The following is a 24,401-nucleotide window of genomic DNA, read 5'->3' on the forward strand; positions in this document are numbered from 1 at the left end:
TTTGAAAGGGCACGACCGATTTCCTTCCCGAGCTTGCGCTCCGTCTCTAATGACCTCGTTGTCGACGGGATGTTAAACACTAACCACCACCACCGCAGGCTGTCAAACCAGCAGACTGGGAGCCAGTTAGGCACCACAGCACATTTTAATTTCCATTATCCTGAATATAGTTTGATGGCATCCATTACAAAATATACACTTCTGAAATCAACAGAGCGAAATACAGTGAATTGCGATAGAAGAATGCTGTGTGAAGTGGCGTGACATTGCACTTTGGCACATTAAAGCCCAATAACACGTCTTACATTTACTCAGAGACATACGTTTTATCTATCAGACTCTGCAGAAAGATATGCGCTACAAAATGAACATTTTGTGAAAAGTCTATTTAATTTTTTGAGTCCTACTCAAACGCTGGAGGAAGGGGGGAGGAGGGGCACCACTATCTAGTATTGCCCCGGTTTGGAAATATCATAGATCTGTTACAGAGGACTCTTCAGTTGTAGTGGGGAGGAGGGTAGTCTCCATGTGACCCGTGTTTACGTTTAGTGATTTTTGCAGTTTCCTTTTCGTTCATTGCTCTCATGTAAAATGAAAACAAAAGAAATTTTTGTGGCTGGGAGCTATCAAGTGAATTAAAATATTCACATAATTATGGAAGGCTAAAATAAGTTATTAGTTTCAGATTTTATTTTATTTCCATCTTTCTAACAGTCAAGTATTAGTCACCTCGCAGAACAATGAAGTTATTTTTGCCAGTTTGCTAAAGAAATTTGGCTTTTATTACTCTTTTTCAGCTGAGGCAATCCATTTATTTGAAACGAAGTGTTTTAATTCCACACTACTGGCTGCTTCTAACTGTTCGCTGCATTTCAAGTGCACGTTTTCATCTTCCACCACGTTTGGCATAATGCCATAATAAAGAACCAAACACGAGATAATATAGTACTGGTACTCCAAGAAAATTTACATCCGAATGTGCACTTTAAGCCCAATTATGCATTTTAGTATGGTTCACGAAATTTCAATGCTCTTGGAGTATCCTCTGATGTCTCGTTCCTTTTACGATGTAATGCAAGATCCTTCCATGTTTTACACGTACAATCATACATGCTATCTGTGTCATCGTAACTGCCCAAGTGCAGTGGCGCTTTTATCTGGCACTCTCGGGCAACTGATCAAACGAACTTATTTTTAACAGGTCGCCGGGAAATATTGAGAGTGGTGGTTCGAAAAGCGTTACTTTGAAAGTAAATTTTGTTTTACACAAGATGAACTATGTGCGAGAATGTACGATGAATTTCTTAAATCACAGTGTTTGACTCTCATTTAAAAATCAACTCTGTGAGGATGATCATTTGAAGAATTTCTATCCCAGGTGATAAGACATTTATGTCGTTAGTAAAAATTTTAGTGGCACATTTGTCTGATGTATCTTAAAGTGTAACACGCGCAAAAAGATCAGCATTATATATGAAAGCTTAAATTCTCTTGCAGCCAATTAATCTTAGATACCAATATTACATGTGAAATCTTTGCTTTTCTTGTAGCAACACTATGTACATTAAACTATTGGATGACTACACCATGTTTCCTATGCTCTGGCAAGATCGCGTGACATGAGCTATGACCGGCTTAGGAAAGCACACGGCAATTTCAGTGCTTTGGAAAGTAACATGCGTTGTTTGGTGGCATGCGAATTATACTTTCGTAACACGAAAATATGCGGCATACATATTGCTGCACATCACTGATCTTTCCAAAACTTTTTTCACCCGTTTATAAGACTATAACAATTTGATGGATTGATAAGTTTTACAGTTCCGAGGAAGAGTATACCGTCACTTAACACGGGAAAAGTGTATTTTCACCCGGGAGAAAGTGTATTTTTGTCTGGGAAATCCACGAAAAATCCAGGAATTTTTTCCCTCTTCCGCGTATACACCCTGCGTTTGTAATCCCAGAAATTTAACACTGCCAACCTCTTCGATAGACATGCTTTCATATGTTACACACATGCTGGAAGAAAATCTGTGATAGGTTCTGCACTGCATACAGTGTCTTCTCAAAGTTTAATGACAGTGAATTAGATTTCAACCATTTATTGTGAGTGAAAATTTGATTAGCAGCTATTTCTAAATCTGTACTTAGCTTCCTACTTATTGCAATGTTTGTATCATCTGGCAGTGTAACAGACGAGGGGTCATTAATGTACACAAGAAAAAGCAATTGACCCAAGATGGAACCTTGTAAATAATTCCCAATCATATTAAGTCTGACTGCCTACTGCACAGGTATTTTGCAATGACACCCTTTATTTCCTGTTAGATAAGCCTCAAACCATTTTGCAACATTGCCAGTGACACCATAATATTCTAATTTACTTACGAGAATTCTGTCAATGATTTTTACAGTTCACAGAAAATACCAGTACCCTGTAATTTATTATCCAATTAATTAAATTCATTCTCACCATAAGTGTAAATAGCTTTCTCTATATCAGAACACTTAAATTCCAAGCTGTGACTTGCTAAATATAATACTTGCAGTCAGATGCTTAAGGAGACACTTGGACACAACCTTTTAGTATCTCTTTATTCCCTGTCTTGTAAAGGATTTTATGATGGATGCTACCACTTTGGGAGATGGGTCGTTTCCATTTTACTGAAGTTACAATTAAAGACTGGTCTCAGATACTCCATTGCACTGTTCACCGAACTTAATAACCCTAAGCTGTCAGTAACAGAAATGAAGTATTTGTTTAAGAGGTTTGCAATACTACATCCACTTTTCACCAAAGGTTTTTGTAAATAACTAAGTTTTGCCTTAGATTTTCAAAAACCTCCTCAGAAAAGTAGCATGTTACTTCATTTTCATCTCCAGTGTTGTGGCACTCTTTGAGTTGAGTGAATATAGATTAGATTAAAAGGGAGTGTTTCGAAAAGGGCTTACTACAAATCACTATAACAATATTAAGAGAATGTTTGACTCCAGAGATTTCATGTCAGTGTGCACAATAATGTTGCTCTCCTTCAAAGTGCTTTTGTTGACTTCAAGTGAAAATTGCTGCTTAATGTTAATATTTCAGTTCTTTCATTTTAATTAATTTTAAATGAGAAAAATCAATATTCAGTAATGTTATAGTAAGCCAATGTGATTCTTTTCTTTGTAGTGTCAAATACTTTGGGATTCAAGTTTATTGTTTACCAGTAATTAAGATTTATTTCTATAGAAATACTTCACATCAGGTACCTGGAATCACTGGTATAAGAATTACATTATTTGTATTTTCTTTGACACAGGAAAACCCGCAACCTAGCCGGTGCCTGGGAATATTTGGCTTGAGCATCTACACCACAGAGCAGCAGCTGCATCACATCATGTCAAAGTATGGGCCTGTGGAAAGGGTTCAGGTCGTTATTGATGCAAAGGTGTGTGCTTGTGCGCGTGCACTTTTGTGGGCGCAAGTTGGATTTCATATTAAACTTAGAAAGTTACTTTTATTTGGTCTAATTATTTCAAATTAGAATCTCTAGATTCATTTTCAACAATATTATGAAAAGGATAGATTGTTTCTCACCTTAAAGTTGACAAATTGAATTGCAGACAGGCACAACAAAGACACTTAGACATTAAGTTCTCACCTAAACATTGAGCTCTCTCCCAAAACCATGACCAGAAAGGAAAACACACATACAAGCAAGCACACATCACGCTCTAGACTGCTCTCTCCACTCAAAACGCAGTTGTTGCTCATTGAGCGGAAGCAGCAGTCCAATCGGGACAGGAAGGGGGAGGGATAGCATGGTACGAGGGAGGGGGAGGGGGGGGGTCAGCACCGTCTTGTGGAGTGTGTAGGGTGTAGGTGACAGGATGAGGCTGCCAAGTGCAGTGTTAGGTGGCTGTGAGGACGGGATTAATGGGGGAGTGCAAAAAGAGAGGAACAGAGAATGTGAAAATACTGGAGGGTATGTTGGCAGAGAATAGTACACAATGGGGGTTAGGGGGGATGTGAATTGGGAGGAGGCATAAGACGGGGACAGAAACTGTTGGGTGGAGGTTGTGGAGGCAGTAGGTTAATGTAGGTTGAGGCCAGGATGTTTTTGGCAGTGGAGAATGTGTTGTCAGGCTAACTCCTGTCAGCACAGATCAGAAAACTGGTGGTGGAGGGGAGGATCCAGAAGGGATGGACAAAGATGTTGTGGAAGTTTGTTGGGTGGCAGAAGACCACTTTAGGAGGGATTGGCTTAGGTAGGATATTCCTCGTTTCAGGGGATAATGATTGCTATTCAAAGCCCTGATGAAGCATGTAGTTAAATTGGTATTTGGTGAAAAATTTGGCACTCCATTGTAGCTAGTTCTTGGGGTTTTCAAAGGATTGAGGGTGTGGGGATACGACATACCTTGCCTCACCCAAACCATAGCACCATCCAATTGTGATCCTCCTGCTTTCCCCCTCACCCCACCTCTCCCACCTAACCAACCCCTTGTCACCTTTCAGGAATTCCTTATCAACTTGGCCTCACCAATGTTCCCAGGGTCCCGTCCTAAGAACATTAACTTTACAGTAGTAGAAGGGTAAGCCATACATAGATTATGACCTACCTGATCATCCTCAGTGTGCACAAAGGTTCCACCACTGTTATGAATCACAGTTACTACCTGGTGGAAAGCCTCTGCCAGTTGTCGGACTCCTCTAGCAATAAACTGTGCCACAGTGGTCCCATCCCAGTAGTCCAACATGACCACCAATCCACGCTTAAAGCCTTAGATCTCCCATGAATCCAGTTTACTTCTTGCCCTTATGAGATCAGCACACCTATCTTCTATGTACTCCCCGAAATCTGCAACACCAACAATACTGGATGCCCCATTGTAGCTGGTTATTGTACTCCCACTGAAAGAACTGACAAACACCTGTAACCAGTTGTGTGAAACCCAACCTCCCACATCTGAGACCAGTCACTCCCTTCAGACTCCCCACAATCCCTACTTCTTTACCTCCTGATCCCAGAGTGTCATTGTTGATGCCACAAACATGCCTCATTTCCATGGTCTTGTTGCTATTGAACATGTCCTCCAGAGTGCATAGCCACCCCCTCATTTGTCATACACCTTACTGACTTTATCCTCACACACTACTACTTCTCCTTTGAAAGGAAGATACATAAACAAATCTGCAGTACAGCCCTGAGCACCCATCTGGCACCCTGCTATGCCAACCTGTTCATGGGCAGTGTAGAGAACACCTTCCTAGCCTCCGAAAAACCCAAATCCCTGGTCTGGCTCATGTTAATTGTTGATACCTCCATGATATGGAGTCATGGCCAAGATACCCTATCCTCATTCATCACAAGCTGATCACCCAGTGTGTCACCTTCTTGCACATTGACCAACTCCTGTCTGATAGCACCATCCTAATTTCTGTCCACATTAAATCTATCGGAAATAGCATTTAGATAGCTACCATCGCTTCCCTGCCAAAAAAAAAAACTCTCCACACAGCCTCCTCCACCCCAACCCACAGGATGGTGTACTCAGTGACAATGACTCCCTTGCCCATTGTGTTGGAGGTTTCACAAAGGCCTCCGAAGACTGGTGCCATCCCTCTAGGCTTAGTCCACAGACAGATTACATGTACTTTATTCCTACACACTCCTGTCTTCCCACCCCCCTCAAGAACCAGCTGTTGAGTAGTTTACCTTTCATCACCCAATATCACTGCAGACTGGTAACGTTAAACCACGTGTTTCTTAGTCAGGGTTTTGAATGCGTTATTGTGCCATGAAATGTGGGACATCCTGCTTGATCCAACCAATCGATAATATGTATTCCAGTCCTGTTGCAGGCTTATCCTTCCCCGTCAAGAGGCTGGGCCACCCGTGAAAGCAGCCATGTCGTATACCAGCTCTGCTGCAATCATTTGCATAGGTTTTTATGTTGGTGTGAATGCCAAGCAGCTGTCCACCAAGGAATTGCTACTGCCAAACTGTAGTCAAGAGCAAAGTAGACAAATGCAGCTGAACATAATGTGCTGCTTCAGAATCTGGATCCTCACCTCCACGACCAGCTTTTCTGAAATACTCATACAGGAGTTATCCTTGGAATACAATCCATCTATCTATATCCAGCTACTGCCGGGTCTGGGTGCTGACAAGTCCTCTCCATTTTGTTCGGTCCTCCCTCCACTTCCACTTGCTGCCAGGTCACACCTCTCCTTTCCACAGATATTCTCACTCCCTTTTCCCATCATGTTCTTGAGCGCTCTCTAGGTATCTTTCCATCTTTAGTTCTTCCATAATTTTGGGAAGTCTCTGCCCATGCATCCTCTTAACATGCCCATATCATCTTAATCTCTTTTCAATTTCTTCTCTCATACTTTCTTGTTTAGGGTCCTTTCTAATCTCTACATTCCTTACTATGTCCAGTCTTGTTTTTCCCTTAACTGCTCTGAGAAATTTCATTTCCCTTGCTTGCAGTGTGCTATAGTCCGTTTCTGTCATTGTCCATGTTCCTCCAACATAGGTGACAATAGGGAAGTAATAGTTCTTATACATAAGGAGTTTTGCTTTTTCTGAAACTTCCTTATTCCAAATCAGGTGTTTAATTGTTTGGTAGAAATTGCCTCCCTTCTGTAACCTATTAATTTCGTTGTTTATTCTTCCATCCCTAGATATTTCACTCCCTAAATAAGTGAAACTTTCTACCACTTTGAGAGGTTCTCCATTCAAGATAATATTTCCGTTGATCCCTTTCTCTCTTCCAAATACCATTACTTCACTCTTATCTTTATTTTTAATCCAAACCTTTTCATTATTTCCTTCCACGCATCAAGTTGTAACTGTACATCTACCTCTTTATCACCCCATATTACCATATCATCTGCAAAAATCATATTTTTGTCTTTTTCTTTTACTATATCTTTAACTGCCCTTTTCATTCCCTCCATCACAACATTAAAATGTGCTGGAAATTGAATACTTCCTTGCTTAAGTCCTTGTCTTATTTCGAAGTATTCAGAGTTCCCCAATGGTGTTCTAATTGTACAGTTGTGTCCTATGTACATTGTCTTTATTACATTAATGTATCCATCTTCTATATCTATCTATCTTTTTTTCTTCCCAGAGTCTTTCCCTGTTAACTGAGTCATATGCCTTTTCTATGTCTATAAAAACCATTATCACCCTTTTGTTATACTCTCAACTTTTATCCATCAGTTGACAGATAGAAAATATCAGGTTGATCGTGCTTCTTCCTTTCCTAAACCCATGCTGTTCTTCACTCGGCTCCTTTTCTATCTTTTCACTTATTCGATTTACTAAAATTCTTTCAAAAATCTTATGTATAAGGGTTATTCCTCTGTAGTTTTTACAAACTCTTTTATTGCCATTGTTGAAGATGGGAACAATTCTCCACTTCCAAAATCATTCCGGCCTGAATAACCCATTCTCCGCTACCAAAATCATTCTGGCTGTAACCAATTGTCCTCACACCCTCCACAGAACAGTTACTGCCCCTATCCTATCACCTTCCAATTCACATCCCCTCACTATGATTGTGCACTGCTGTCTGCCAGTGCACCTACTGGTCTTTTACCCTTCTCAACTTCTCTCGATTTATGCTCCCCCCTTCCTCTCCTACAGCCCACCAGTGCTGCACCTGCCAGTCTTATCCTGCCACCTAGTCCCTTCACACACCTCCAGGCAGTGCTGACACCCCCCCCCCCTCCCCCCCGCGCGCCAATGCCACTATCCCTACCATGTCACTGGCCAAATCTGGACTGCTGTTTCCACTTGATGGTCACATTTGCAATCTGGTTTGCTTGTGTGAATGTGTGTGTGCTTTCTGAAGAAGGCTTTTGCTGGAAACTCATTGTGGAACAGTCTCTTCATTGTGCCTGTCTCACTTTAACATAGCAATCTATCCACTTCATAATATTGTTATTACAACCTGAACTTTTTATGGTAAGGATCACATTCATAATTTTAACATAAAAGTTTTCTAATATAATTTTGCTGTATGAATTAACTCGAGCATTTTTGTGTGAAACTTTGAAAGTCTGTATAATGTTAAGACTTGGTTTATGTCTCAAACAATGACTGCCAATAGTTATTGTCAATGACTATCACATCCCATGTTCTTTTACTGTTGGTGTTGTGAAAATTTCAATTTTAACGATTTATTATTTTCATTTTAGACTGGTAGGTCCCGTGGGTTCTCATTTGTGTACTTTGAAAGTGCTGAGGATGCAAAGGTGGCTAAAGAACAATGTACAGGAATGGAAATTGATGGAAGACGAATTAGAGTAGACTTTTCAATCACACAGAGAGCCCATACACCTACACCAGGGATTTACATGGGCAAACCTACATAGTGAGTAAACATTTTTACTTCAGTAGATAATTTTAAATTGTCGTTTGTGTCTTGACTGAACTATAATATGTGTATGACAATTAAATTTTGTGCTACACAACTTAAGATTAGGACTACTTAAGAACTAAAGGGATTTGGAAATGTAAAAATTTGCTACTACATATTAGTAACTAAAATATTTTACTGCAGTAGATATTATTTTTAGTTTGAGTTAAACTTATATTTAATTAAACTCCAATATTGCACTATTCCATCAGTTTAATGTTTGTTTCAGTTTGACTGATGGCAGGGGCCAGTGGGGTGGTAGACAGAAAGGCGACAAGTGAGTGTCTTTTTTTATTTTTTGTCTTAATATACTTGTCTGTTTGAGGTGTGGTGAAATGAACCACTATACCAGAAGTAGTTGTGTTTTAAAGAAACTGTCTCATTTCTGTGTATCACTCCACTCAGTGTTAAGTCCGTTGCTCAGCATATTAAAAACACACACACCACACACACACACACACATACATACATTTATTTAGTGCTTGTAAGTATAATGGGACTGCTGAATATAAATTTCATACATATTCATATTTTGTGGTAATATTAAAATATGTGTTAGTTACAAAATAGAGCAGCTCGCAGTAATTTAAAGCAAGTTACTTTTATTTGGAAGATAGCAGTCAAAAAGGCTCTTTCTTTGAAACTGTCACTGTTGTGTTGGCATATATTCTTGAATATGACAGCTGTAGCATTCTGCCTTTTCCTTATGCTTCAATGAACACTGTATCTGTTGTGCCATTTTTGTGGGAGGAAATTTTAGGCAGTGTTGGTATCCCCCCTCTTGTGATTAGTAAATTAGTAAGTAAAAATTATCATTATTATTATTAGTAAGAAAGCTGATGATTCAGAAGACATCCACATTGCTTGACAAAGCTGTTATACTTTGCCTTGTTGGTTTGGGAGTAATGAAGTCAAATTGAGTGCCCTTCTGCAGCCATATAATTACAGCAAAATGTGTCTTAAAATTAGATAAGCACTATCTCCATTGTCTATATTTACTTGTTCCTGTGTTACGTGGTTTAGCAATGACCAGTTTTAGAAACTGGTATTTATTTCAGCGTGATGGTATTTATTGTTACATACCAGAAGCTGTGCTTATCTCTTTAAAAAAAATTAATCTAAGGAAACTGAAATGAGTTGGCTGACTGTATCAAAATACTCAATTCCCCAGTTGACTGCTCCACCAGCTGTTGCTATATTTTTATCTTGGCACCTATATTGTTTCTGGTAGTGCTTTATTGAGCTGCTTGTTTGGGCTTTCATTAAATGGGCTTTAAAATTTCACTCCTTTTATGAAGGTAAAGAATGAGGTATCTATCAAATGTAGCTATATTATGTTGCCTGCCTTATTTAAGCATCAATCTTTGTAATGTGCTATCAGTAATATTATATTTACAGTGATTATTATGGTGGCTACCGAGGTGGTGGAGGCTATAGAGGTAGATCACCATCCCCGTATTATCGCAGACGTCGATACGAACGATCTCGTTCTCGTTCATATTCTCCACGTAAGTAATGAAAGTCAATATTTGAGTAATAGTGTTAAAATTCATCCGTATCAATAAAGTAGTTGTTGAATTGTGAAGATTTTATCATTTCTTTCCGTGTGTTTATTGACATAACATTTTGTACGGTTATTACAGGTCGATATTAAGCGCCTAAGAAGGAGATTGGGGCTACTCATGGATAATCTGCTATTCATAACATTGTTCCCATATATCGGCTGGCAATAATATGTTAGTCTCCTTTGAGGGAGAGTTTCATTTCTGATGTAGTTATTTAGTAGCCAGCCACTTGTGTCAGCTTCTGTTAAGTGCTGTAGGACGATTTAAATTTCACCGTTTAAAGTTTTTAGACGGGAACACTGTTTTTAAGTTTTCAGTAACATTTGTTGCCATAGTTTGAGAAGCGTATTACAATTCATTGGCAACAGAAGTTTTGTGTTCAGTTTATGTGCCTTGATGTAATTGACAAGTTCATTTTTATGACATTCTCATTATAGATATGTTGTATTTTAATCTTAGTTTTTTCATCCATTTTTTGTTGCTGCATAGAAGTTTTAAATAGCTAATAAAGTCAGCATTAATTTATGTAATTAACACTTCAAAAGACTTCCATTGGATTCATTCTCAAGAAAATACCTTTTTTCATTAAACTTTTTGGCACAGAATCAATGTTTTTGTTGTGTTGATCTTTGAATGTAAAATCAGTTACCCTTTTACCATGCCTGTATCAATAGAATAAATATCAGTTTGAATTTGTATTACATTCTAACATGTTTGTTTTTATTTTTTGTAAGGTTGTGAAGCAAGAGGTGTAGGCTGAAAATTGGGTTTGAAGTTTCTTCTGGGGAAGAATACTGAAATGAAAAACCAAGTTTGAATATTGAAGAATGAAAAGAATGTCAGAAATATCATAGAAAGTCCGAAGTGTTTCAAGCAACTTCAGTTGCAAGAAATTTCCAGCTTTTCTTTTAGAATCGCAAGAGTCATTGAATTTTCAAGTTAGTTGTTCGAAGAAAAAGAAAAACTGAAGCATGAAGCGTGAAGGGAGTGACAGGTTGCGAAAATGGAAAACATGAAACCGAAGACAAGAAAAGACTGTAAGTTCTGGGGTGGTTGAAGGGCATATTAGTAGGATGTGACACACAATACTGTGGGACAGCATTTTGAAAACTGAAATGCCCCAAAATCTACTATAATTGTACATAAAGTTGTCAGTGACTTTACACTGTGGACTTGTAACATACAGATCAAACAAATGGTTAGGTAGTTGACAATAATTCAATATGTGTAACCCTATAATAAATGAATGTGAATTGAGATGTTAAATGTCATAGGCACAATACACAGCACCAGGTGTTGGTGTGCAATAAACCATTATTAGATAGCCTACATTTCCTTACAGTACAAAGACATTGAAACCACACTAACTTCCACGTTATTCCTTTGTGAACTGATGCATGAAAGTGCAAATTATTTTGATATGAACGTCACTGAATATATTGATGGGGTGGGGTATTTGCAAGCCTCTGAAAATTCCCTCCATTTTTTTGAGAAGGTTTAACAGCTGTGAAATTCAGGTGACTTGTAAGCAGGTGGGAATTGGATTTCTCACTGTCACTTGACAATGGAATTGTTATTACAATTGGAGTCCAGTTTTTCAGGCTAGTCTGGAACATATTGTATCTGGAAATTTTTATACTGGTCACAATAAAATTAATCAGTGAATGTAAGTTTAGGTCATAAATTTAAAATATTTAAATGTTTTGATACAAGATGTTAGTTGTAAAGTGTCTACATACTGACATTAAAACCCAGAATTCATGTTCCATTAGCTTTATTGTACCTGCAGCTTTTCTTCAGCTTTAATTCACAGCAATAAATTCTTGGACAGATGTGCTGCAATTCCTTCCTTGTTTTGATAATTAGCAAACTACTAAGTTATGGGTAGGCCATAATATTGTTAAAATAGCTCAAATAAAAAAGTTAATTTGACAGTTTATGCACTTTTACTTGGAGAACACTGATTTCACCTAGTAAATTGACCATTAAGTATTTAAATGCTCATCCCAGCAATCTGTTGTAAGAAACCAATTAATTTTTAGGAAGGAAACTGTTGCTGAAGTGGTTAAATCAACACTTTTACTTCTACCTAAAGTTAAATTTTGCCTCTTTTGAGATACATGAAGTCTGGGTTTTGTGGTTATTTGGATGCAAATCAATCTAATCCTTTTCATTCTCAAATTTACTGGTGCCGTGTTATCAAGTGTGTGGATCTTCTCATATTACAGTGGCAAGTTTATAGTTCCTGAATGACACCAATTGCCAACAGTTGCTGCATAATACGGCTTTCAGTTTGTGTCTTCTGAAGTTTTCATTTAGTGTATGCCGATCTTTCATTGTCACTACCTAAAGAACTGGGGTATGATATAAAATCACACAAAATGAAAATCCAGTTTGTTAGTGTTCACATCAACATTTAATGTACCTTATAACCAGGATAACATTGCAATTCTGTCTCTTAGGAACTTCAGCCATTGCAAGGAAGAAAAATACAAAAACAGTAACGTTATACTGGCTATCAGTGATGGAATTTACAGAGGCTAGGTCAAATACACAGTAATACCATTTACAGGATGTGAAGGTTTTAGCAAAGAAAGGGACATTTTCTGTGTGTTTAGTATTTGAAAATAATGTTTGAACTTACAAAAACAAACATGCAATTCGCTAGAAAATTACCAGTGTTTAAGAGAGAGTATTTTACATCGTCGTCCATTTCCCCATATGAAATAGGCATAGTTCACCAAGATATTTTATCTTCAGGCCCAAGAAATGAAAACAATATTTTCATGAATATTACAGCTGAAATTGCCATTTATATCAGAATGATTTTCATCCTAGGAATTTCTTTATTGAATCCGAATGCACGGCTATAATAATGTTTATTCTAGTTATAATGAAACTGGTTTGCACGTGTGTTTAAAATTACCAATACTTTCTAACCAAGTGCTAATTGTTGCTTTCAGAAGTATTTGTGGATCCCATGTATTTATTTCTTCATTATTTTGTATGCAGTTAAGAATATTGGATGTTCCTCAGTATTACCAAAAAAAAAAAATCTGAAAGATGAGTGTTTGTGAATTGGAAGTTAAAGACTGATGATTATCTTGCAATGTACTTAAATATTGGATTACATGATTGCTACATTTTGTATTCAGTATAATGATGTAGTACACACTCTGCTTATATAATCAACCTAAAAGGCTTGCTTAAAAAGATGCATCATTAGTAAAATAAGAACACAGAAAATTGTGAAATAATGTTGTTGATGCATGCTTTTAATAGTATCTTCTCAGTGTGTAATAATAGCTCCTTTGTTACACAAGTTCTTTTGTGGTATTGACCACATCTCGCATGTGTAAGTAGTTTAACATCTAATCAGCATAGTGGATATTGTTAACTAATTATAAATTAAAACAATTATATTACTGCATTCACTGGTATTACTACTCTGGGAAACTTATTTGACATTATTAATTGAAATTTCGCAACAGATATGACTGCACATTTCATTTTCTTTAGATTCTACAAAATCAGAAAGCAGCTCCTTGGAATAGGTGAGTTTTGAGTACTAGTGTGAATCACTCTACTATTTACTGTTTATATCATTCCTTTATTTTTCTTAGTTGCTGGTCCAAATGGACCAGATGGTAACATGATTGCATCTTTATTTTTGTAATTCCCCCCCCCCCCCACTCTCTCTCTCTCTCTCTCTCTCTCTCTCTCTCTCTCTCTCTGAAAAATGAGAACTTATTTTATGAATAAAATTAATTCCATTTAGTTGCATTATGGGCTTTGCTTTCTGGTATGTTAAAAATTAGAAAAATAAAAGTTTTATATGGGATGTTTGCTTGTCCAATGAAAATCACTTGCTATTATCATTTTTAAAGGCGCAAGTCAGTTTTTAAGATAGTTTGATCATACAACTGTCAGTACTTCTGTTGCAGAGGAGGCATTAATTACTGTTAGATGGCAACCAAAGAGTTTTAACGCTGACTGTTAACAATAGCTATGATCTCTCTCTCTCTCTCTCTCTCTCTCTCTCTCTCTCTCTCTCTCTGTGTGTGTGTGTTTTTTAGCCCATAGGGTGAACCAGAATCCTGCTGACAAACTTGAGGTGGTAGAATGGGCAAAACATGTATGGTAAATTTGGACTCTAAAATGTGACCTAAAGAACTATTAGCACCAGTTATAGTCTGATTTAAAGTAGTTGTCACTTGACGTTTGCACTGCAAAGTTGCGGTGTTGTCACGTCAAGCACTGGCTGGAGGCAGCCGCCTCAGCGCATCGCTACCCCCGGCGATAGAAAATCGCTTGAAAGCCTGTATCTTCTACAAAAAGTAAGTAAAAAATTTGAAACCCACATATGATGTATATCTCTACAATGTCTCTCAATCTGTCAAATATCTGTTCTTAATTTTAATTAGGACAAGAGTTACATTAATTTGTTTGAAACCATTTAAATTCTTGATTTCGCAACAGCTTCTAACTTATCATGTCATTACTGAAAAATTATTGGTGTCGCAGCAAAATATTTTCTTCCATTCATTACCAAAATAATGCACTCGGCAAAGCATCCTTAAGTTTTCATATTGCATCACGTTTCCTGTATATACATTTCTGAAAACAGCATTTTTAAGCAACCCTATCAGTACTGAACTCGAAACAAGTATGACGTTTAAAATCTCTATCTCCTATAAATATTATGTAAATATTTTGAAATTTACGTACAGTATCAGTCTCAGTGGTATCCATAAGCAAATCAAATATCTTTTCTTAATTTTAATTAGGGCCGTTGTTACATTAACTATTGAAGTGAGAAATTTTCACGTCCGGAAAAGTTTTCTTCTTTAGATTGCAAATCTCGAAAACTATTACACACATTGAATAACATCTTGGTGTATATAGAAAATGAAATAGAATTAAAATTCAGTCTAACTTACCGTAAGGAGATGACGAGAGCTGGCCAAACAGTATTTCTTAGTCTCACAGCCGGCCGAAGTGGCCGTGCGGTTAAAGGCGCTGCAGTCTGGAACCGCAAGACCGCTACGGTCGCAGGTTCGAATCCTGCCTCGGGCATGGATGTTTGTGATGTCCTTAGGTTAGTTAGGTTTAACTAGTTCTAAGTTCTAGGGGACTAATGACCTCAGCAGTTGAGTCCCATAGTGCTCAGAACCATTTGAACCATTTTCTTAGTCTCACAACAAAAATAAGAATTAATCGAAATAAATTCACAAACACAGTATTTAATGGCAGTACACTCCACACTAATCAGACAATGCGAAAACACCGCTTAATTCAGAGTCGGAGTCAGTGGAACTATCCGTCTCGCTGCTCGTATTGAGATATAATTCAGTCTTTGACACTTGTTGTAAGATACCTTCATTGTTCCATGCGTCCTGTGTCACTACTTTCACGTTCTAGTATGAAAAAAAAATTATTATTAGGTTAAATATATTTCAATTCTTCAATTTAAATATGTGTTTCATACTAGAATGTCGAGTTCCCAGTTTGGCACAGCTTTGCCACAGGAGACACGAAAGTGGTAGAAGACGTCAGTCTTCTGGTCGGCTCCTGATCGTTGTCGGGAGGAGGCTAGTTTTTGATTACGCATAGACTTCTATTATTTGGAAAAGAACAACCCGGATTTCTTTACATAATCAGTATTAATTTTATAATTACCTAAGGGACCTTTTACAATGAACAGTAAAAAAAAATTGCATTTGCAAATGAAATCATTAATAAATGGGGCAGCTATGAGTTGTGTAGAAGACAAGGGGCTGCCTTCTGTACACGATCAGGATGCCGCAGTATTTTCTGCTGTAGTAAAGGCTGTTTGACATTTCTAAAAATAATATGGCATGGAGGTTAATAAAGTATAAAGGAAAAGAACAGAATAAGAAATCTGGTAAATACTAAGTATATTCAAACAATTCTCAGTAGCAAATTAGGGCTTATTTTTGAACAGTATAACTTACATAAGTACTTTTCTAACTGTATGGTGCGATCAGATCTCAGCCTGTCCTGTGCTGTCTCCTTGGTTTACGTTTTTGTCACAAATTACAGTCATTATTTTTCTCCTTCGTTAAAGACAATTCTTCCACTGTCCAACACCTTCATAACAATAACTTGCCAATTTACAGTTTCGAACATAAATTACTTGAAATTTATTAATTAATAATGTTGTCTGCATGCTGGCAAGACCACTCACTTTTCTAGCTTAAAGTTGACCTTTTACGTTTTCACATTACAAGCAGAAGTAGTACATTAAAAATTTGAAGATCTACCAAAGTTTTTTTACTGTCATCTTTTATTTAGATCGAAGCGGAACGTCAGTTCAGCTTCTGTTAAAATGTTTTTCACTGTGCAATCGATGTATTAGCGTCCACACTAGATGTGCATCTTTACAGTTCATAAATTATATAAAACAAATGTCTTTCAAAGAATAAGTCTCATTTCATAAGTTGATCATTTAACATACAGATAAGTGAATGTCTTTCCAAGGGTACTCACAGCTTTCATACTACGGAAATCCCAATAATATTACAACTACCTTCTGCCAATATTCCGATGTCACAATTTCAGCTGCCTCTTTCAAAAGGCGTTCCACTTCGGTTAATGTGAATTTCTTATTTTCTGCAGCAATATGCCGTTTAACCTGAGTCCAAATCAGCTCTTATTACGTTGAAATGGCAATGGTAAGGAGGCAATCTGAGCACTTTATGCCGGTATTTTTTTGCTACTTCATCCACAATGTAAATCGGGTTCTTTGGCTTGTGTTGTGATAAAAGTTCTAATAATTCTGCCCTTGTAAAATTACTATCAAACTGCACCTTATGTTTCTGTAACCAGCTAACAAGGTCGTTTTTCCTCGTTGCCTTTGTGGGTGCTTTGTCTTGTATTACTGAATGATAAGGAGCGTTATCCATAACAATGATAGTTTTTTTGTTAAGTTCTGGAGCACACAGTCTTCAGACCATTTCACAAAAGTATTGTGGTTCATCTCTTAGTGGTAGTCGGAGGTCTTATTTGAATTTAATAGCAGCAGACAATTTGGAATGAAACCTTTTGAATTTCCGGCATAGTGCTACAATTATCCTTTTTCCTCTGCCAATCGAAGCTGCCATACTTCCACTGATGGTACAGTCTGTCGAGCCTTTTTTTAAACTGTGTCCTGCATTCACCCACGTTTCATCAAGCCAAACGATATCATCAAAATTTGTCCCCACTGATTCTCTAAGAAAGCGGCATCGCCAGGCTGCAATATCTTGGCGTTCCATTAGTAACTTTCTGCCAGAGATGTATTTATAGCGGCATCCTAACATTTTCACGACTCGTAACAGACGATTTACTACCCTGAAACAGGTCAGCTGCTGTGAGGGGAGCATGTAGTTTTTTGTGTTGGATACTCCTTCCTCGAATAAAATGCGTATATTTGACGACGAATGCCATCTTCCTGAAAAGAGTTAAGTTTTGTGACCTCCTTCTCTAGTCACCTCCTTTTCCCAGGTGTATCCAATTTAGACGATTCACTTGAGCCTTCTTTCGTGAATTTCTCCTTGTAGATTCTTATTACTGATCGTTCGCTAACTTGCAGAGCAGCTGCAGTTCGCTCCACCACCTTATCCAAGGAACGAGAGGCCCTCCTGCATATCTCTCTCTCTCTCTCTCTCTCTCTCTCTCTCTCTCTCTCTCTCTCAAAATACTCCCTTAAGGAACACACGTATTCACGGGCCTGACGGCATATAACGATGCCATGGCCGCCACTTTTTGGAGGTTTCAGAGGAGTACGCAGCCTTGGCCTCCCTCCCTTGCGACTGCTTTCATCAGACTTCGTAAACATGCGAAGCTACAAGTCACTCAAATCTCTCACCCGCACGTCTACAATGGCTTGCTGAGGACTGGCTGGCACAATGCCTTAGTCAGCTCAGCAGAGCGAAGTGGCAACGCAGTGGCAGCCGACAGTGCTGGTTGCCATTGGCTTATTGGTGGTGGGAGCCCTGCAGCCCATTGCCTGTCGAGTGACAACTACTTTAAATCAGACTATAGTCTTTGCTACTGGGAAACATCTCTTCTACTGAACGAGCTCATAGTTCTTAAGATATGCATTTCAGATACCATATCTACTGGGTATTTTTTGTTGTTTTGCTCCATACTGTCACTGAAAGTTCTAGTTCACCATGTATATACCAAATTAACTTCCATTTTTCTGTAGTTGATTGCCGAGTAAAGCTATAGTTAAGAACGTGATTTTCCAGCAGAATTATAGCTGGAAAAAAGTGGAACAAACAGAACTACATCATTGAAGTGAGGATGGTCACATAGTGCTGGAATTCCTGCATCTGTTGGACATGTGTGCGCATTTCTGCAAGTTCACAAGCAACAGAATGGAGTCTGATGTATTGGTCTTCGTGCATTCCAGCTGTCAAGAGTGGTCACATGATTACATTATATGTGATTGTTATTTCAGTTGAATGTTTGTCAACACACAGTGTGTATTATGTGGACAGTGAGCTGTTAATTTTGGAGGTGCAGAAATATACCAGATATTTATAACGTGCTCACACCATAAAAACTGAAAAGGAGAGGTCTCCAGCTATGGGATGGTCTTTTGAAACCAAATGAGTGGCGATAATAGTTTTAGACCGCAGGTATTACAACCTGCAGCCATTTATCTAGTGGGCTCTCATTTGCAAGTAATTGGTGAAGAAAATTTTGAATGATGCTCAGTAACTTTGTCAAATTGCTTGGTGTAATGTGGGTTCAAATGTTGTCAGGTGCAGTAAATTCTTTTGATCTTAAATCTTTACAAAAAAATGTCAGTCATTATTTTTTCAGTTAATTGATTTAAATGTGTGTTTTTTCTTTTTTCTATGTCACTTCATTTTAATAACTGTATGAGCCTTTATTTCATTTTTTCTTGATGTCGTTCTTCTTCAAATTTAAATTTTTGTTAATATGAATTTAATTGTATTTCTGTTGTAATATTCAGTTACTTGAAAATTCCGATATGTCAGTTAAAGTGAGAAAAATGTTTCTCTTTACCAGATGTGCAATTTTTTTGCTTGGTAGTTGTCAAACGTGTAAAACATGACCGAAGTACTAATTTCATTGTGGACAAAACGCAGAGAAAAATAAATGGAGGAATGGTTTTAAGTTAATGAAATTCAAACAAAATGATAAATAGATATAATGATTTTGGATGAAAAAACAGGGTGATAAATTAAAATGAAGTTCATACACAAAATTAATGAGAAATACATTAACAAAGTTTTAAGTGGAAAAAAATGTTAGGCAGGAAAATGAGAGCAAATGAAGAAGTTGATATGATTAAAATGATTTGACAAACCAATCGAAATAAAAATTAAATTTAAGTCCATTAATTGAGTAAAAATGAGTCATTTCAATAAGGAATTAGAAATTTAAAAAAAATTATTGCTTCTGATGAGTTTGAACCCACAGCCTCCTGCATGTGAAGCTATTGTCCTATCCATTTCAGCGCACAACCAAACTATTTGATGCAACTTTAATGCTATTGAGTGTCGCACAAAATTCCAAAATTTTTCCGTCCATTACTTACAAATAAGCGCCCAAGAGGGTGAATGGCTGTAGTGTGCAATACACAAGATGTTAATCTGTGTAACTGTATAGATTGTTTCAAAAAGTCCATCCCACTGCTGGGGACCCCTCCTTGTGAGTGTAAAGACAGTCATGTCTAGCAGTTGGCATAGCACTTACTGCGTGTAGTGGGGAAAAAATGAAATGGGAAGAAAGACAAAGTATGAAGAATATGGAGTTTTATTTCTTACTTATATATTTAAAAGCAAGTTGTTCATATTCCAATTAGGACAAGATTTGATCTTTAAAGCCTGCTTGTGAAGACAAGTGATCCATGAGATGAACAGAAAAGGTCTGTCCAATGTTCTGACGAATTTTTTATTTGTGTTGCTTACATTTATAACTATATCAACAAATTCAGCTTACATTATTTACTTACATCAAAATCAGCCATTTACTTCCTAAACTGCCAGATATGCTTTGAACAAAATGCTTGTAATAATCTGTAGTTAAAAAATTTTATATAGTAGTTTTCTCTGGTTTTCATGAACTTTAAAACATATGTTGACTTGTCTCATAGTGTAGGGTGGATACCAATTTCCTCTGCTGTCTTTGATGTAGTCAACCTAGTAATAAACACAGTGCGAAAACTGAATTGCTATGAAACAAAAAGTCTGTTATTGTTCTTGGAAAGTTCTATCTACAATGTGTACACAGGTCATCTGATTGTAAATGTCTGCCATTTTTTGCTGCTGTGTGGGGCCAGCAGACTTGTTAACTCTTGCAATGTTGTTTCACGCTTGAATTTCACTGGAAAAACCACGAGGTCAAAGCCTAACTGGTGATTTTCCTAGTAAAATTCCATGTAGGTGATCCATTTATTTCTGGAGCAAAGTGGTGGAAACTGAATGAAATTTTAAGTTACTTGGAAAAACTTGTTGCATGTGCCATAATAATAAACCCAGAAGATTTCAGACTGTGGAAAGTGCATGCACATGTATCAGTGTGTTGTCACGGATAGGTGTTTGCATGAGGTATCCATGTCAATTCAGGAATATAATTCATGTATTCATAAAATGTATTAAAAGATGTATGGCCATGGCAATTGATAAGATAGGCTGTTGTGTTCAAAATTTCCAATTAAAATTGAATTGTTCGGAAGGTCCCTAATATTTATGATTGACAGGCTTGGTGTTGTGAATTGCATGAATAAATTTAAATATACACTTTGGTGTTTAAAAAAAATAATAGAACAATAAATGCCAGAGAGGAAACAGTTCCTTACTAAATTTGCAGGCTCATACAGACATGAGGTTCCTTGTGCACACTCCTGCATATTCAGTATATTTGTCATGCATCTGTTTATGCTTAACATGCTACATTGCCATGTTACTTCATAAAGTGTTTTCTCCTGTGCTGTGATGGTGAATAGTGGTGGCAAGACAGTCAGTGGCTGAAATGGAAGGTAAGATTAAATCTTGAAACAAGATGTCATGAGGAACTAAGCCTCCAAATTTGACACAGTTTAATGTTCTATTGTAATGAAGTAGTTGTTTAATTTTCGTGCCCCACTTATATGAATTGGTCTTATTCTTGTCTGCGCAAATTGCATTGGTAATTGGATGCAGATATTTTGTGTATTGTGACTGTCAACCTCACTTTTCTTTCCGTAGTACATTATCCTCCCTAAATGTGAAGTCATTAATTTTTTTTTTATATTGATATTCTGTACTGAAAAGTTTTGATTTTGGAAATTGTGATCATTTATAAGGCACAGTGAGAGAAAAGAGAACTGATTATTTGGTGCTGATCAGTAACCTCTTATTTTAAAGCACAATATGTATGAAAGTATGTGTGCTGTATAAATTTTCAGTAGTTACGTAAAGTGTATACAGGCAGTGCCAAAAGCACATTCTTGTATTTCTGTAGTGTTTTGGAATACAGTACACTTCTGGAGTAGTATGTAGAAACATTAATGTTATATTGAATGGTACACAGGGAGAAACAAAATTTGGCTTCTGTGCTTTTTCAATTACCCACAACTTTTTTACTGCAATAGAAAATGTTTTTTCCTCGTATTATCTATGAAGCTAATAAAAATGTGGTTCGACTGGGAATTGCTGTAACTTCCACAGATGAAATGTTACTTACAGCTAAGGAGTCGGGGGGGGGGGAAGACAAGACAAGACAGTGGACCTTTTGGGTTAGTATTGTAACACTGGTCCTACAGTGATGGTAGTCATTGTGCCTGCAAAATTTTGGGCGATTTTAAGATTGTCTTGCAGTGGGAAGGAATTTTTGTGCCAAAGTGAAACCGAGCTTAAGTTTTCCATTGGGGATTTGGCATCTAGTATTTAACCAGTGTGAAATTCTATGCTGGGAAATTAAGAAAAACCTGTCTATAATCTCACCAGCTTTTTTTTTGCTCTGTTTTAATATAATCGTGTATAAGAACAATCCAAACATTTGTTGTTCAACAATATTTTATTGTTCTACAGAATGAAATATAGGAATATTACATAATTGTGTAATACACAACGTGATCGAGCACTTGGGGAGTGGGATTGGGAGAACATATGTTGTTTACATAGACAGGGCAAGCGACTTCAGTAAAAAAGGATCTTGTAAGAAGTCAAATTTTGAAATGTAACTATGTTGTTAAAATATTTGGGATACCAGTCTTTTAAATGCTAAACTGTCTTGAATTTTAATACACTTCTGATTTAAAAAAGTGTAGCTCAGTTTAATAAATACAATCTCAACACTCTGTTGTGCAAAAGTTGTTACCATTTGACAGCTGGAGCAACATCAGCAGTTGAAGCGGTGAGAAAGCAGTCACATGTGTTGTGAAGATAGTGTTAGTTTTTCATTGTTTTGCACTTAACAAAATGTTATATTTTTGATTTCCACACATTAGTAAATTACCAAGAGACATCAATTATAATGAAATATATTTAAAAATGGCTGGATTACATAAGCTACAAATTATTCATGAAGAAATACTTTGGAATATGTCTATATTTGCAGCTTACTCTGCTGAAAACAAGTGAATATAGAAATGTATTTCTTGCATCAGAAGCATACATTTCTGTTGCCTGTTTCCTTGACACTTATTGAAAAATTTCATCAAGTCTTAAGATTTGCCGCTTCTTAAACTTCATTAGACCTAATATATGAATATTTTTGTAAATGTAATTACTTTTGCTTCAAAAGCAAATGTATTGAAGATTCTTGCTGTTTGTGGCTCAGATTTAGCAATAATTGTGGAACTGTGTGGGTTGTTTTCCCCTTAAGCTACAGGTGTGGTTGCTCATTTGATGCATTAAATCATGTAGGTATTATATTCCTATAAGTTTCCTCTGTTCCACATTCACTAATTTGGCTGAAAGTGTAGCGAACAAAACTTTGCTTTGTTGGATCACCATACGAAGTAGGAATTAAAATCCGTGGAGAGAAAATAAAAACTTCGAGGTTTGCTGATGACAATCGTAATTCAGTCGGAGACAGGAAAGGGCATGGGATACAGAAAAGGACCTGGAAGAGCAGTTAAACGGAATGGGCAGTGTGTTGGAAGGAAGATTTAAGATGAACATAAACAAAAGCCAAATGAGGATAATGGAATGCAGGTGATGCTGAGGAATTAGATAAGGAAATGAGAGACTCAAAGTAGTAGATAAGTTTTGCTCTCTGGGGAGCAAAAAACTGGTGGCCGAAGTACAGAGGATATAAAATGTAGACTGGCTATGGCAAGGAAGGTGTTTCTGAAAAAGAGAAATTTTTTAACGTTTAAATGTCAGGAAATCCTTTCTGAAAGTATTTGTATGGAAGTGAATAGTTTTAGACAAGAACAGAATAAAAGCTTTCTTTTCGAAATGTGCTACAAAACACATAACTAATGAGGTGTTTATAGAATTGGGGAGAAGAGGAATTTGTGGCGCAACTTGACTAGAAGAAGGTATCAGTTGATAGGACACATTCTGAGGCATCAAGAGATAACAAATTTAGTAATGGAGGGTAAAAATGGTAGAGGGAGACTGAGAGATGAATACACTAAGCAGATTCAGAAGGATGTAGGTTGCAGTAGTTAATCGGAGATGATGGAGAGCTGCATCAAACCAGTCTTTGGACAGAAGACAACAACAACAAAGAAGTCTTTCTGCAAAAGATATGTTCTGTTTACTGGAATTTTTGTTGTTGTTAACAGAAAATGACATTCAGTAAATATCTCTACATTACAAGAGTGCTAAATAAACTGTCCTGTAACTTCTGTTTATATCTCGAAGTATTTCTTAGGAAACCAAAGAATGACAAATGTGGCGTCACTTTTGTTGTAGTTTTTACAGCACTACATACACTCCCAATGGAAAAAGCTGTTACAAATCACAATAAATGTTTGTATTCACATACATCTGATATCGTAGTTAGAAGTGTCACTTGCCAGCCAGTTGGGGCGCTGTTGTTGCTGCGAGTAATAAAAACTAGACTGTCACTCCTGTGATGTATAGGGTCTGGTAGAATGAAAGTTAAGTTTTCTGTCGTGTACCACTGAGTCACTATTGAACCTGCACAAAATAAGCTTGTGCTGCTTGGAGGAAGGATGCAATTGTAATAATGGCCTTGTGGAGTTCAAAGCATCAAGCATTTGCTGTCGAGACAAGTTTTAAAAATGAATCTCGGGTCCCTTTTATCATTTAGTGTTGAAAGAACACGATAAAATTCTGGATTGTCATGTGATTGTGTGGTGGATATAAAAATTCAGGACTAATATATCTTGCGAAAAGAAGAAAGTTTCAGAGAATGGCCACAAGAGTGAGTGGAGTAGGCATGTTATGTTTATCAGAAGTAGTAGCTGTTCTGCTGCCA

The 24,401-nt window shown here is 37.1% G+C and overlaps 1 protein-coding gene across 4 annotated transcripts in view; it reads left to right on the forward strand.

The window, feature by feature from the left end:
* Positions 1-13,363, forward strand: part of LOC126252787 (transformer-2 protein homolog alpha-like) — a 64,705-nt gene extending 51,342 nt beyond the window's left edge. Inside the window, exons 4-8 of one of the 4 annotated variants that reach the window (XM_049953719.1) lie at positions 3,303-3,431; positions 8,198-8,373; positions 8,648-8,695; positions 9,817-9,926; positions 10,718-13,357. In XM_049953719.1, coding sequence (XP_049809676.1) covers positions 3,303-3,431; positions 8,198-8,373; positions 8,648-8,695; positions 9,817-9,926; positions 10,718-10,743 — 489 coding nt within the window. In that variant the 3' untranslated portion in view covers positions 10,744-13,357. Of the gene's footprint in view, positions 1-3,302; positions 3,432-8,197; positions 8,374-8,647; positions 8,696-9,816; positions 9,927-10,061; positions 10,588-10,717 lie in introns of those variants that run through there. The other 3 variants (XM_049953720.1, XM_049953721.1, XM_049953722.1) reach the window with 3 other exon arrangements.
* The last annotated feature ends 11,038 nt before the right edge of the window (positions 13,364-24,401 follow it).

Source organism: Schistocerca nitens, chromosome 4 (assembly GCF_023898315.1).
Source record: "Schistocerca nitens isolate TAMUIC-IGC-003100 chromosome 4, iqSchNite1.1, whole genome shotgun sequence".
NCBI classification, from domain to species: Eukaryota; Metazoa; Arthropoda; class Insecta; order Orthoptera; family Acrididae; genus Schistocerca; species Schistocerca nitens.